At 42.1% G+C, this 16,536-nt stretch overlaps 1 protein-coding gene across 2 annotated transcripts; it reads right to left on the bottom strand.

The window, feature by feature from the left end:
• Positions 1–9,777: 9,777 nt before the first annotated feature.
• LOC119222934 (T-lymphocyte activation antigen CD80) lies at positions 9,778–15,546 on the bottom strand. Of its 2 annotated transcripts, none has more exons than XM_037479958.2 (8): positions 15,498–15,546; positions 13,552–13,577; positions 12,823–12,884; positions 11,690–11,986; positions 11,302–11,577; positions 10,986–11,111; positions 10,840–10,870; positions 9,778–10,688 (listed from the first exon to the last, which is right to left on the bottom strand). In XM_037479958.2, the coding sequence occupies exons 1-8, from the start codon at positions 15,498–15,500 to the stop codon at positions 10,649–10,651; spliced, it is 861 nt and encodes a 286-aa protein (XP_037335855.2). In that variant the 5' UTR covers positions 15,501–15,546; the 3' UTR covers positions 9,778–10,648. The 2 variants fall into 2 exon arrangements, with proteins under 2 accessions (XP_037335855.2, XP_037335864.2); XM_037479967.2 differs by having other exon boundaries at positions 10,969–11,111; positions 15,498–15,520.
• Between the last annotated feature and the right edge of the window lie 990 nt (positions 15,547–16,536).

The raw sequence follows: 16,536 nt of genomic DNA on the forward strand, positions 1-16,536 counted from the left end.
AAATTTAAAGATGGGGGAAAACCACCTGGAATAGAGCAATACCTGGGAATTTCAAATTTCCACGCTCTGTCTAATTCATTTAATTTGTACCAAAACAGACAAAAAGTTGAGGTTGTAGGTTAGTGTTTGATGAACATGAGTTGAACAGTGTCGATCTTAGTGTGTAGCTCTTTAAAAGAAATGCATTCAGCTTTTGATCCAGAAGGTTGGATCTGGGAGTTTTGATGATTACTTCGGCTAACCAAGGCAACTCTGATTGTTTGACTGCTTGTGTACGCTGCCCCACCTGACTTCTATCTCAGTAATTAACTTCTGATTTTATCGGATGGAAAACTACATACGCAAGAAACAAGTTATAATATGATAATTCGATTTTGATTACCTTGTTACAGCATGACATCACAAGTTCTTTAAAGCAAAGCAGCTTATCTATTTTTGCAGATTTTGTGAGAGTGGTGAGTTTTTTAAATGGATTTTATGAGGCCTCAGAATTTGGCTGATGGGATATTCAGGTTTGACCCAATAATGCCTTCATCAACTTTGACATCTGGACTCAATGTTCAACTGAAAGAAAGAGAGACATAATGAAACGGATAGAGAATGTGTTTCTGGGATTAAAAACAAAAAACAAAGAGGAAAGAGAAAGTGAGGGAGGGGAATAAAGAAGCTGATGGAGGTAGAGAAAGGTGAGGGGAGTGGAGAGTGCTCTTTGGTTCCCATGGTCCGGAGAATGAGCTGCTTGTGCTCACATGGCTCAATGTTTGTGTGTGTGTGTGTGTGGGTGTGTGTACATTTGTGTGTCTGTGTCATTAGAGTCCCCCAGAGCGCTGAGACCAAAGGGGTCTCACCGTGGCACCTATTATCCCCCCGAAACATGACACACCACCAGGAAGGGAGGCCAAAAGAGAGAGCGAGAAGGGGGGGGGGGGGGGGGGGGGGGGGTGGCGGGTCCACTTGTTTCTCCCGCGACTGTTTGCCTGTCTGCAAACGCCTGCACATGCATGTGTGAATGTTTTGGCATTTACCAGCATCTGCTGTGTGTGTGTGTGTGTGTGTGTGTGTGTGTTAATGCGCACACACTCGCTGTCTGAAACTGAGACAGCCCTGTTGTTAGAGTTTATGTCTGTGCGTATGAACTCCCCGAGTGCATATTTCTGCGGTAGAAGGTGAAATGTAGCAGATCACTGAGCTGTGCCAGGTGTTTGCCTTGGCCACACTTCTAAGGCCCTGACACGCATTTAGCAGAATCCACGGGGGAGATAGCGTTGGAGTTTGGGGGGGGGTTGGCTGTTTCGTATGGGGAGTGAGAATAGTTTAAAGGAAAGGATTGGCTTCCTAACCCCCCCTCGACTCCTCCACCACACGAGTTTCTTAAAGTCATGTGCTGAGGCCCAGAATTTTGCACTCATTTTGCTCTTTTAATAATCCAGGTTGTGATTTTAATTCTGCTCTTGCACTCACTCACAAACACTTTCAACAACCACTTCAACCTTTCTTTATTAAGCCGTTATAAGCGGCGTGCAAACATCAAATACATGTATTAATGGCCATTCATTTTCTGTTCATGCAACTTACGGATTCTTCTCCGCTAACAGCATTGGTGTGTTACAAGCCATTCTACCAAATGCTTATGAATGCTAAACGCTGAGGTTAAAGTTGAGCGTCACCATCTTTCTTAGTGCGTTTTGATACCATTTCCAACAGTGCTTCATTAGGCCTCACATCTGAGCAACTCTGAAACAAACACCAGTATCAACAGCTCAATGCATGGGGCTGGGATCGGGAGATGCTTTGGGGGAATCGCTCGGCGTAGCGATGGCACAGATTGTGTTGGAGTCGTCGGGAAGTGGAGCCGGGCGGAGGCTCAGGGTGTCAGGATGCTAGAATGTTTGGGTGGGGTGGGCGTGCGGCTGATGTGAGCGCAGGCTGCTTGGAGGGGATCCACTTGAGACATTTTAAAACCATGGCTCCTCCCTTATCGGGTTCCTCCAAAGACTGCCCCAGCGACAAAGCAATGCAGAGCCAAAAAGTCGGAGTGGTGTGGAGTGGCTACAGGGGGAAGAGTTAAAGGGAGAGGGGGGGGTAATATGGGTCTTGAGGGAAGGAGAGAAAAAAGGAATGTGAGAAAGAAGGGGTGATAACGTAGATTGTAGAAGAAACTATATATGGGGCAAACTCTAAAAAGGTTAAGTAGATGGGTAGATGAAGAAGAGGTAAAGGGTGGGAGTATGGAGACGAAGGCGGGGATGAAGGAAAGAAGAGGAAAAACAATTGGGGCCCATGTCTGAAAGTCAAAGTGACCCCCGTTTGTTTTTTTTGGGCCTCTTTGTCTCACTCTTTCTTTCCCTGGGAGCCGTCAAAATAATGGATTGTCACGGTAAATGGCCGGATACAAGAGGGCAAAGGGGTTGCCTGAGCGGGGGAGCGGGGGAGGAGGCGGTAATTGTAAGAGGCGGGGGGGGGAGGAGAAGGGCAGTTTGGATGGACAGGGGGGCGGACAGACTGAGGAGTCGGGTATGCTTCCAATTCAATTTATTCCTTATTATTAAGGAGCGCCGCCAAAAGCAGCGTGAAAGACTGACTGTCATTCTGATTTCCTACTTCAGGTTTTCATCTGTTTTTCTTTGTCCTGGGCTACTTTTTGTTTGGGTGAAATGACTTCCAGAAAGACACGGGGGAACCCACAGAAACCTCACATTGACCATTAGGTGGTTTGTTTTCGATGGACTGCAACTATTTTAGATTTCTGATGATGCCGTTTGAGTGGTTTGGCTCAACGTGCACGTCATGTAACATTCTCATTATCACGGTGCTACGGGTTGAACATATTCATAAATGGAGGCATGACGTTTTTGTGCAGAGGACTTGGACAGCCTTTGGTTTCAAATAGAATTCTGGACGGGCGCTGTGTTCCCATGAATATAATTTGGCAGCCTTCTTTAATATTTTTGAACACGTAACAATGGTTCTTGGGTGTTGCAATCTTTTTTGCACATTTTTCCTGGCCCTGCAGCATGCCAGCGCTTCTGTTGACTTATAAAGCATTTGGGTGAGATTGTGACATGTGATCAACGCACGCTCTCTCTGTCAGTAGAAAATTTAAATCTACACATCTGTGTAAATCTCTATGGCTTCATACTCAGCTGGATTGACCAATGCCAGGTAGTCCACATTCTGGCTCTTTGGGGACAGAGCTACCTGCCCGCTGTAAGAGCATGTGGTTATTAACAGCCCCATCGTTGGAAGACTGTTTCAAGAATGTTTGAACAAAGCTCTCCTTCAGAAACGCTAGCTAGATCACCGAGGCAACAAAAACACAGGGGCAAATATTTTGTGTTTTGTACTTCAATGTTTTTCTGATCAATTATAGATGTCTTTGTGAATAAAGATTCATGCTATTGCAGTCACATTGGATCATGCTAAGGAGAAAAAAAACATGTCACACTTGTTTATTCCTTTATTCTCACTCCATCTCTCTTGAAAGTCTGCAAATCAATGAGGCCCCTTTGATGTATATTTAATGTTTCTCAAGATCCAAGTGTCAAGACATCTCTACTTGTATTCCTTGTGAAGAAGAACTGACTGATCGCTGATCAATAACTGACATCCAACTGATGGCCTCAAGGAAGGCGCTTCTTTTGTGTGTGTGTTTGTGTGTGTGTGTTTGTGTCATACCTGGAAACCCCCTGCCCTTGAGGGTTAGCATTATTGGATAGTTTAGTCTTCCAGTATTCAAATACCACAGTGATAATTATTTTACACACTTTAGCAGGAAAGATGAGTATTTCGTTTTTCAATAAAAGTTGTTTTGTGTTGTTGTGCTTTGACACAAGCATTTCGGTACAAATGCTGAGGTCACTGAACCAGCAGATCTAATATTTCTTAATTGTTTGAACACAAACAACTTAATCTTCGCTGTGCAGATTCACACTGAACTGTTCGAATATAATTTACGTGTGTTGTGAATAGAGGACAAAGGAGTCTGAATTAAAAAAGGGAACTAGTTGGCAGGCCAGCAGCAGACTGGGAAACCAGTTCAAGTAAAGCAATTTGAAGAGTGAAAAGTATGTTTTATGTTTCACTATAGTTAATAAGTTTTGTATTATAAACCTGAGCAGAAACACGTGCACCTGGTAGCAGACGACCATGTGAAACACGCTGTTAACATCTGGGTTTTTGGTATCTCAATGTGCTCGGCATCCCCGCTCATAGCTACAGGTTACTACAGTCTAACAAGCACTAGAATCTTGGTATATTGATCTCAACAGGTCATGCTGAATATTTACTTGATGCTTGTTCAAAGATGTGAATGAAAAAAAGGAAAAATGTCTCACATGAGCAACAACAAAATCTGATTTGGAGTGGAAACAAATCTTATTCCCCACTGTCTCGTTATAAATTCTCTGCATCCTCCCCATCCTCCGGGCTTCTTCTCCCCGTTGGCCTGTTTGCACACAACAGGCTTTCTCTCTGTTTTTCGGCCTCAGAGTAAATTACCGCTTGTTTGGTGCATTTGTCTTTGTGAAGTTCTCTCCGCTGTGTTGTGGGTTGGGAAAGAGGAAGGTGAGGCTGAACCGTGTCCCATGGAGGCAAACTCCAGCAAGGTTTATTCTGCTTCCAGAGATTTGTCTCACTGGATCTGTTGGGAGAGTTGGGCCAAGCATGCGTTGCAACCCCCCAGCCTGAAAGATGAGATGCTGCAATGTATTGATGGCCCCTGTGGGCTTCTCAGGTTCTGAAATGCAACCAAACATGGTCTGTGTGCAAAGTTTCAAACAAAGCATCTCCTTTTCTTCAAACAAGCATCAACTTTTCTGTGTAAATGCTCCGCTGACGACCGAATTCCTCATCGAACAAAGTTTAGCTTATACAAAGACCATATTCGATTGAAACCCATGAATCAAAGAAGCAAGAATCAAATCTTATTCTGGTCTTTCACGTTGATCTGGACCTTATATCTGGTGTAACATCTGGGGACTTGGGGCTGTACACAGTTTACTGCTGCTGCTTTGCAAATAGGAAACTTTTCATCGATCTCTGCTTATGTGTTGCCAGTAGCCACAAGGTCTTTTCGGAGGTCAGGAGGAGTGCATGAGAGATTTGTTGTTGTTTTTTTGACCTGGCATTTTTTTCTTATTCATCCGGAGTTTGATTTTTTTCCATGAAAGCTCCAACGATGGCAGGTTGGGGCTAGTTGCTTTCAGGATACCAGGGCAAAAAAAAGACATTGTTTATATCAAGTTGTGGTCTCTCAGAGCGAGAGTGAATTTAACATTTGACTGTATTACAATGTCTGTGCCTCCGTGAGAGACTGAACGGCTCCATTACATTAGTTATTTATACCCATGGAATGTATTTATACTGCTGCTTTCTCTATTGGAAGGACAACCAACTGCACGACATATCTAGAAGTACTTGTCTAGCATGAATTAGCTCATCATCTTTATGTTGTTACTTAATGATTTTAGTGTTTCCACTAACTTCCACTAACAGCTGGTTCTCTGAGGGAAAATGGGAAAATATGAAATCATTTTGCCCATTGGGTGTGTCTCTCTCTCTATGATGGGTGCCCTAAATCACCATTTACATGTTTGCTGCTTTATGGGCAAATGTAACACTTTAAGGCCTTTTTCAAGCTCTACACTGAATGAATCCTTGTCTTACAAAAACTAAAACATCTACTTCTTGTAAACCTGTTCTTCGCGCAACGTTAAAATAACAGTACTATTATACATCAAGAATGAACAATGACGCTTTGAGCACAGAAGACCAGTAAACCAGCTATTATCAGACTACACATGATGCACTAGAGCCACGGTATGCTTTAATTATGATTATGAGGGTAAATGTAGTGAGAGTTTGTGCCCGCGCTCTCCTCGCCGGTCTATTTCTGAGGCGAGGAGAAAACGATCAAAGCTATGTGACCAGGCTCCAGGAACGACCTTCTCACCGTCTCAGGTGTCTCTTATTATACACACAAATACACACATACGGACACACGCATCTTCATCTCTCTCCCATATGCAGGCAATCGCTCTGATGAATACATTAGGAACACAGAGTAAAAATAAAGGCAACTTTTCAGCCACGTTAGTGTCTGTTCTCCCTGTCCTTCTTGGATTCCCTCGCCATGTCCGGGATGTCGAGATAAATTTACGTGGAGGTTGCCGTGGGGACTCGCTGGTGTCAAGTGTCCCCGGCTTACGCAGCATGTCACACACTTTTCTCTGCGTCTTTTCTCAGTGTGTCTCCTTCATCTGCAGCTGTTTGGTATGAACAAGCGCACACAAAACTCACTGTTTATTGCAAGTCATTTAATTCTGGTTGTAGCCGATGATACGCAGAGGAATTACTGTTGTAATTCAGGAGATAACCGGGTAGCTGTCACGCAGCACCGATGAACAGACACATTCCCACATGGCAAGAAGCTTGATCCTCTTTCAGTGCCATAAATTACACATACTTAGTATTTACTTTCTAAAGTCCTCACAAACAGCTGGCTAACTTTTATAAAAATGATAAAACATTGTAAAAATATACTTAATCCAGTAGGAGAAAACACCACAAATAGGTTCCACTTATAGCTTAAATCTTCTCAAATTCATTCTTCACTTTCATTTTATGGCTTTGTCTTTAACCACATAAACAATACTCTTTAATCAACCATGTTTTCCTCATTCCAAGAGTCTGCAATTCATGACTGTGCATTTTCTCGCCGTGAACAAGAACATGTCCAACATGGTCCAGAGAAGCAGAATCTCCAAAGAAGAAGGTTGTGAGATGTGATCATCCAGCAACTAAGACATGCAATGTGGACACACAGCCTTTCAACAAAACTCATTCAAAAGCCATTTGACAGTCTTTGATGTTCAGCCTCTGCAGGAACAGGATGCTGCCAACTGGGCATCTTACCCACCAATCCCTCACGCAGGTGTCTTCTCATTGGCCTCTCTTTCCAGTATTTGCTAAGAGGATTTCGGCTCAACCAAAATAGGCCCACACATAAAACACTGGCAATGTTCTCATCTTCTGACCAAGAGAAATATTACCATTGATTCACACTCACAAAGTCCACAAAGGTTTCCAACCGCTTCATAAACCTGTTATAAATTTAAAGTACAGAAAGCAATTCTTCTTCCAGATATGTGCAAATTCCTCTCGCGAGCGGCGAGACAAACATTTGTGTTACAGAACTATTTATGAGGTACATAAGTCGCTATTTGATAGCTTATTGTTGCATTAGTCGCCCCTTCTCCTCCCTGCCTCTTCTTCTCTCAGGTTCTCTCTGGTTCGGCCGCGTCCCCCCCCCCCCCCCCCCCCCCCCCCCCATCTCGGGCCTCAGGTCACGGGTGAGAAAGCACAGAGGTGATAAATGCTTCCAGGTCACCTCTCCTGTCTGTGAGGGTCAGGCAGACGGTTTCTGCAGTGACAGCAACAACATGATCACTCAGCTGAAGCGCCAGAGCTAAACCTCCTGAACCGCTCGCTCCCCTGACCGTCTCTGCTGAGTCCACCTCGTTGCTACCCCATCAAGCTACCCCATCTACAAAAAGCATCCATTCCATTTTACACAAGATCCATTGCATTGGACGAGGAAGGGGACAACACACACATGTTCACACAAGCACACACACACACACGCACGCACACAAGCATACGACAGAAGGTTTTACAGACTGAATGATGTGGTGTTGTTTTGAGGACATTAAAAAGCTCCCTCATGCTGCTCAGCTCCGCTCCCCCTTTGTGAATCGTTGCCTTGTGCTGCGGCTCCCCGCACTAAAACTAATCCAGTTGACTTTCTACTAATATAATCTGATTGTAAATCTCCTGGTATGGACGGCAAACAGCACAGGGTGGCAGAGGTCGCACACCGCTTGCTGAGACCGGACTGTTCTGGCTGAAAAGGTTCCACAATAAGCAGGAGATTACACGCTCTGCGTCACCGGGGAACATGGAAAACAGATCAGTGTGCGTGTTCAGAAATGTTGCCTCGACCCAAAATCTGTTAATGAAACATTTTGTTCGATACTTTGCTTGATACTTTTTGTAAATTAGGCAGTGTCATAAATAGTGTTTTCATCTCAAGATATTTGTTGTTTGCAAAGTAAGTAAGTTACAGTACATCAGAGTTATTCATCACCAAATACAAAAGACATTAAACGCTTTTGTTTCTAACAAATTAATTCCTTTCTTCATTTTACATATAAATGGAAAGTCAACTTTTTACATTTTTCTTCTGTCTAGTTCCAGGAAAATACTCTTGCCAATATACACCAAAATATACAGCTCGCTCCTCTGATTTCTTGTATATTCAGTGGTAAGTTTTAGCGTTAAGATTTCCTTACGGCAGCTCTATCTCATGTTAAACCTAAGCACCTCATATGCTTTTCCAGTACCTCAAATTGATTGTTTATGTTTGAACCAAGTCTGACATGTGGTGTGTTTCTCCCACAGCCACCACAGAGGAAAGTCCTCCCTGGGTTGTTTGGGTTAGACAGCACAGGAATGAGGGAGGGAGGACACAGAGATGGGGAGGAGTGGGAGGTGAGGGGATGATGACAGGGGGAGGTGGGTGGGTGGTGGTGGTGGTGGTGGTGGGGGGGGGGGGGGTTTGGACAATGCTGTCTGAATTTTAAAGAGGGAAAAGAAAAAGACGAAAGAGAAGGGGAGTGGAGGTTCAGAGGACAGAAAATAGGGGGTTTGAAAAGAGGAGAGAAAAGGAGCTCCTCTGGGGACTGATGGAGCAATGGGAAGGATCATTCAAGGGAGGAGAGTGGGGGGGGAGGGGCGGCGACTGAAGAAAAAACAGAAGGAGAGTGAGGAGAGCGGGACGAAGGGAATTTGTCCAATGATGTAAGAATGTGCTACGATAGGATAAATGTGGAGAGGATGGATGTAGGGAGGAGGAGGAGGAGGAGGAGGAGGAGGAGGAGGAGGAGGAGGAGGAGGAGGAGGAGGAGGAGGAGGGCAGGGACCTTGGGGTTACATTCCTGAAGTGCAACCAGCCTGGTGCTGCTCTGCAGTCCAATGTAAACACGGGGCAGAGAGGTGGAGTGACAGCCTGTCACAGTGACTCGTGGGACAGAGAGAACGCATACGTCGTAGAGAGCAATGGAGGGGGGATATGAAAAGGGGAAAAAGCACGAGGCCTAGAGCGAGAGAGAGAGAGAGAGAGAGAGCACGCTGGTGGAAATGGAGACATGAATGTACACCTTAAATGATGGTTGTGTTATATGTTCGACGGGACACCTGGTCTTCCATCTCGTCCCTTGATGTAATCACACATCTATTCTACAATCCGCTTCTCTTTACATCTCCTGTTTCTCTGTTTGTTTCATTCAGTGATACAGTGCTTCGTATCCCCTTCCAGGGCAGGTGACCACATGTTGATGTCAGGGCTGCGGTTGCTCATATATGACACCTTTTTTAATTCCCAAAGCCAATGGAGAGGAAGTTGGATTCTGAAGTGACTTCACAAATATGATCACGCACATTGGTTGGTCAGCAGGACACACAACACTAACCGAAGCATTAAGGCACGACAGCAGATGTTTCTTGTCTTTGTAGTGCTAGGAGGACATCTAGTGGCAAAGAAACCGCATTGAAAATAAATATGTTGGTGTTCTGCTTTATTTCTACCGGTTAGTGTGACTAATGCAACCTATTGCAGCGGTTGAGAAATCTTAATCCGAGCATCACCATGGCGACGAAAATGAAACGTGAAAGCAATGGTTCACAGTGCACAGTAAAGTAATTGCACGGGCTTAATTGGTTGTATTATTTATTAATGATTTATATATGTGTGAATGAAATACAGAACATCCTCATTACAAAAGTGCTTCTTACAGATTTACAAAAGGAAAGCAGCCTTATGAGCTGGTTTGTTAATTCGAGGGAAGGATGAACAGAAGACAAAAGCACCATGAATAGTGTTAATGGTCTGCCATTTGATCATGAGAAAAGAAAAAACAATACAATAAATATTTAGAAATTAGCAATATTTCTAATAAGAACAGTCATCTGTGAAAAAAACTACAGCAGTTAACGAAGGAAATGCATAATACTTCTGAGAACAAAGTTATGTGCAAACAGTATTTTGACATCCATCTTTTCTGCATTTATAAATATTTTGTTCACAATTTTTGATAATTAAAGCTGATATCTTTTTATTGGTACACAGCTAATTAGAAGGTAAAACAAAAGTAAACTAAAAAGAGTGAACCAGAACAATGGAGCTACCTTTCATTCATTTTAAATCAACTAATGTGGATGTTTAAAGATTCTCTACTGACATTAAATAAGAAAATGCAATTTTAAAGTGCAAATAAATTAAACTGCTTTTGAAAATAATAAAACACAGTCAAAAGAGTAAAGCTTGCAGAATATATCAAAAGCTCTATTTCTGCCAGTAGAGGTCAGTGTAACAGTAGAAAATATACAATATTTGACCGTTACATACTATATGTATTTTTGGATACCACTGCTCATTTTGACACTTGAAAAGTCACAAGTTTAGGAGAAATGTTGAAAACAAACACAAACACGCCCCCAGCTTTACAACTGTAACATACATTTGTTCAATGTGCTTTTTTAGTTCTCGATTCTACGAGAACAACTCGGACTTTCCGCTTGACCGATTCAGCGCTCAAAATGCCTTTAAGTTTCCATCGAGGGCTGTTTCCTCCCTGGAGTAAACGGAAAGGAAAGAAAAACATGTTGATGCTAGTCTTTTGTGAATTTGAACATTTCTTCATTGCAGTGGTGCGGAACGGGACCTTTTATCGTTACTTATAAATGTAATCAAAGTATTACAAGTATGTTCAAACATCCACTTACTCCTCACATCCATTTTCTGCACACTCAGCTTCTGAAACCAAACCAAACAACAGCTGTGAGCTTTTCAAAGCTACAGTAAAGCGACTTCATCTTTGTATTCTCACAAACAGATATGCAAACGTGACAAACCTAATATAGGTCCATACTTCTCTTTCCTTTCTTGCAACAACACCTCCACAGCAATGCCACCATAATACAGAGGCCAACCCCAGCTGCACAGATGGCTGCTATTATCACAGAAAGGCCGTGGCCAGGTGGATCCTTGGGCGTACCTTCAGGTGAGAACAATGTTTTCCAAGACACATTAACTGGGACACAATATCAACACTTGCTTTATTATTTTTTTTATTCTCGTTTACGCCAACGGGGGCGTTTTTCTTTCTTCCTGGTTTTAAGATCTCTTTTTTTTGGTTAGCGGTGGTACCAAAATGACACACGGAAACAAAAGTATGGCCTACTCACAGACAGAGAAAACGTCGGACATGACGTTGCCCACAGAGCAGCGGAGGGAAGTCGGAGGGAAGTCGGAGCAGTTGACGTAGGCGGCGTTGGAGATGTTGAAAGTTGTGGTGTCTGGATCCCTCATTTTACTGTTGTTCATGACCTTCAAACTCCCCGGTGCGTGCCACGTCACCTCGGAGTCCGGGAAGCCGCCGTGTGAGGCACATCGCACCAGGCAACTGGAGCTGTGGGTGGTGTCGCTGCAGTGCCCCGTGAGCGTAGGTCTGCTGTAGTTTGCTGTGAGAGAAAGAGCACAAAAAGTGCACTGTCGAGCCCTGGTACGGTTTGTGTAGCACAGCTCACTTGAAATGCAATGAAGTAGGTTTTTAAAAAAAAATCAAAATCATACCTGTGACAGTCAGGTGTAGTTGCACGTGTTCAATTTTCTTTTGGTCACTGTACTGGATTATGCACTGATAGTCACCATCATGTGAGGGTTTCAAATTGTACATGAACACGGTGGTCTTGTCGAGATCCACCCTGGTGTTATCCCATGCCCCCGATACGTTTTGCGTTGCATAGTAGCCGTTCACAAATGTGTCGCCCTTCTGGATGTACAATAATGCCAATGTCCTTTGTTTGTGAACAGGGCAGCCGAAGGTCACGTTTCCGCCCACCTCCCCTCTGTAGTGATTTGAAGCAGCACCTTGCGGATAAAACAAAAAAATAAATCAGTTATCAAGCGTAAAGTGTCAGAACTCGCTGGGGAAAGCTTTGTGAAACATTATGAAAAGCTGTCACATCATAAAAAGAATCAATCGTGTATGTAAGATATGTCAATCATAATATTTGGAGTATAATATAAATGTTAAAATACAATCAAGAAGGGGGAAAGAGTTGTGTAGAGTATTACTGGGTCAGTGCTGCACGTCAGAAAGTAAAACCATTAACAAAAAGGTTTTGCAACTTGAAATATTAAATACAAGTAGTAAACTACGAGTAAACAGCCTGACTTCAGGCTTCGTAGAGTTAAGGTTTTTGTTTTTTTAAACTACTTCTCTGACGTAGGTGACTTATCTCAGTTCCTCCTTAATCCAGCGTTCTGTCCTTTAAATTTAAAGAAAAACAAACAGCTAATAGTGTCCCCTCCACGTTGTACATGATGTAAAGGTCACAGTATCAGCATTTTGCTATATCTCTTTTAATTTTCACCTTTTTGCGTAGGTGTTTTCGGCCTCCCCCTTCATGTTTCACTTTTGATCTTACTCCAACAAAAAACATGCTTTCTTCCCCTAGCTAGAAATTTATATTTTTGTTTCTGATTTATGGTCCTTAAAGGTTCAGTGCGTCTGTACTGTGAGGTAAATAGCTCATATTATTAAAGCTATGTATTACATATAGGTGCTCAACATGACTGTGGATGGGCTCTATGAAGAAGTGTTTTTTGCCAGGAAAGCAAATTAAGAGATACATTTCCCCAAATTCACTACAGAACAAAGACAACGGCGTGTGATATGAGGGTGATATGACAGAACTGCCCACCTGTGACATCAGTGTGCCATGTCGTAATCCATACCAGCAGCTGGATGAAAATATTCACATTTCTGGAAAGGCAGATGAAAACACTTGATTCCAAACATGATTATTCAGGTAATCCTTGGGCCTATAAAGCCATGCGTAAAAAGAGCTTCCTCATTTGCCCCTTTGCCCAAGTATTTTAGAATTGAGGGGTTAATTTGGTAAATATGAGATTGTGACACAGCTTCCTCTGTCACTAACCGTCAATCTTTGTTAAGGTGACGTCACTGTGCTCACTCTCCCATAAAAACAAGTACACACCATATAAGTTATAGTACGGTGAAACCCTTCACTCAGTTGAGCAGGATGAATGTGTGAGTATATTAATTTATGGGTCCTTAAGGTGTGGAGAGTGAGGAGAGTTAACTTATCGACACATGAGATTTAAAGCAAAGGAACAAAGGAACACCGCTATGGACCACGGTGATACTTCAGCAGTAATACAATGTAATAATGTGTCCCAATAGCAGCTAGCAGTAGTGACCGTGTAACTGATGAAACCTGTGTGGTAGTTCTCAGACCAATAATTGTTCAAATTTGTTTTTGTTATTTCCAGGAATCGCTCTCAGATGCCCCACCCAAATGAAAATTCAGAAGTGGTGATGACAGTTCAGGTCCCACTCTTTACTGAGGCCATCATATCTTAAGCTCTCATCTCATCTCATCAACATTATTAGGGCTTTGGGTACTCACGGGAAAAGTTGATTGCAATGTGGCTCCTGTTGAAAAGACAAACAAGTTAATCACAGTAAAAATATTGATCATCTTTTGATTTGGTATCTTTTAAATCAGTGCCAAATACCATGAATCATAGAAAAATACTCAACCAGCTCCTTTTAAACCACCAATAGTTCCTCATAAATGTGCATGCTTTGTAAGTTTAAACTGTGCGTTCATACGCTAAACACGTTTTTATTTATGCACAAACAAAATGCAGTTGAATGGGAAGTATCTGCCTGGACCTTGACAGCCAGTCTTGCACATGAAAACTATTTCTGACACTCAGACTGTTTTCAACAGATACCAAAAAAGAGGAAAGTCCCATTACAGTGTCTGAGGAAGCCTTTTGCTTTTCAGAAGGGCGTGGGCCCGTACCGGCACACTTTAGACAGTTCCTTCTAGTATTCTGTTTTTTTGCAACGGTATTGAAACCCAGTGTTGAGTTTAGGTTGTGCAAATGTTCTATTTCAGTAAGTACAAGAACTTCAAGACATGATTGTTTGAGGCTACTACTTTAGCAACAACTAAAATGTCAGGCATCACGTGAATTTCCTTCTTGGTAGGCCGCAGTGTAACAGGACAATTACAGGGAAAGAGAGTGAAAGCTTTGTGCTGAACGTGTTTTCTTGTGCTCGCTTTATTCATACAGACTACATACATACACCGTCCAGAAATAATCACGCTACTTTCGCTCTTTTGACAAAAGTCTCGTGGATTCAAACTTCCCAAATTCCAAATGAAACCTCCGTTAACCGTGATTCATAATAATCTTAGGGATGTCTTGACAAAAAACACTTCTGAGGGAATTCCCAAGTGACGTGCAATTAAAAAAATACTGTAAACAGGAACTAGTTCCTTTTAGAGTCATACCAGATAAATAATGAAAGTTATATTAATAAATATGCCATTGTTGACTCATTATCACACATCAGGCATTATCAAAAAAAAAAAAATCTGTTTGTTACAGTGACACCTAAAATAAAATAATCACATGATACAATACAATAACTTTATGCCAAGTAATAGCAATGTCATATTTTTTAAGATATGAATGTATATAGTTCAACGTATTGTAGGAAATATAGTGTAAACAAGTAAATCAACCATACATGTAAAAGCAGAGAGGGTTTATGGAGCATTGTGATTCACTTTGACTACAGCAATAATTAGAGTAGTAAATGGCTCCGTTGGAACGAGGACTGCCACACACCCTGCTGCATTGTTTTGACACAATAAAACGCATGCCGGCAGTTTGATCAAAGGCCCGAAACCACCTATCAGTTTCACACTTTAATCTCCCACCGACGATCATGTCTTTCTAATGTCGGAGCTCTTTGATACAATACGAGATTCATGTTTGTGTTTGCTGAACGTGATCAAGTTGAGGTGAGAGACTTGAGGTAGGTATTGATAAACAGGGTCATCTAGATGAATCCATATTCCTGGTATTCACGCTTTCTTTAACACTAGTCGCTTAATGACTATGAATCAGTCCTCTATGGATCAGCGGATACATGTTGATACACGTATCTGTCACTCTGCACACAGAGATGAGTAAAGGAAACTATTTCAAAATTGATATACCAGCAGTGATTATTCCCTCTGTAAGCAGTTAGCATTACAGAAGAGAGTGAGATCATCTGTTATGGTTTATACTATATTTTTGTTTACTACGATATAGCACCTAAAACCTTCATGGGAAGGGTTTAATTTACTGCACAGAAAAGACACACACACATCGACACCTGCGCGTACAAAAAAGGCATTAACATGCTCCTGCTCAATAGAGTTATAAGTTCTTTATAGAGAAACTTACGTAAATGCATTAGAGAGTCTTTCTTTGCACCATTAACGTGACCGACAACAGTGAAATGTCTTGTTTTCAAATGAGACAAGGAAAGAGAAGAGGACACACTTACCATTGCGCTCGGCAGTCAGCTGGCTCTGTGTTAGTCTGAGAGAAAGCACTTCCTCTTCATAAACAGAGGGGTGGAGCCGAGGGAGTCATCCACTGCGCAATCTATGAGCTCAACCTAACCATGTGGTGTTATGATTTGTAGATTAACCAGAGATTACTACACTAGGAGCCTGAAACTGACAGCTAGAGGGATATCAGCCACGGCTCTTTTTACTGACACGTCACTTTGTCTATTCTTTAATAATCCACAACAGCAAATATAAGATATCTAACTAATAATTGTTTTTCTGAGATTAAGAAATGGGCCTCCACAGAATGGTAAGGGTGAGAGAGTTGTGTGTGTTCAGGTGTGTAACTGTTACTATGGCGACGTCACAGAAGCCGTCCTTGTCTGCTTATCAGCTCAATCTAAAACTCACGCGGGTGGATTCTTTAGAAGGGACCATTATATCTGCTGCTGTGGGTTTTTTTTTTTTTTTTTTTTTACATGATTGGTTTCAGGAAATACTTCCAGTTGATTGACCTGAGTAACTCAGCCAGAAGAGGAAACTAAAAGACAAAGCGTCCCTTAGTTTAATGAGACCATTATTACATAATTTGTTCCTTTCTATGACATTACAGTAGAAGTAGAAAAAATGATTTGATGATGAGACAATCCTGTGATTATGCGTTTGTTTTAGTCTTTTCTTAGACTGGGTATGCAATACAACCACTTAGAAGCATGAGAGTTCCTTTCAAGTAGGATATACTATATTACATGACACATGTCATTTAGCTGATGCTTTTATCCAAAGCGACTTACAATAAGTGCATTTCAACCATCAAGATACAAACCCAGAAGAACAAGAAACAAGAAAGTGCAATTTCATCAAATAAGACGATTCACAACTGGCTATAGATAAGAGCCATTATACGTACAATTTAAGAGCTACAATTTGTTTTGTGTTTTTTAGTCAAGGTGTAATCTAAAGAGGTGTGTCTTTAGATTGTGCATCATAGCAGTATGAAGCCATATTGTGATTGGCATTGTGTGCAGTTTC

The sequence above is a fragment of the Pungitius pungitius genome, chromosome 3 (assembly GCF_949316345.1).
Source record: "Pungitius pungitius chromosome 3, fPunPun2.1, whole genome shotgun sequence".
NCBI classification, from domain to species: domain Eukaryota; kingdom Metazoa; phylum Chordata; class Actinopteri; order Perciformes; family Gasterosteidae; genus Pungitius; species Pungitius pungitius.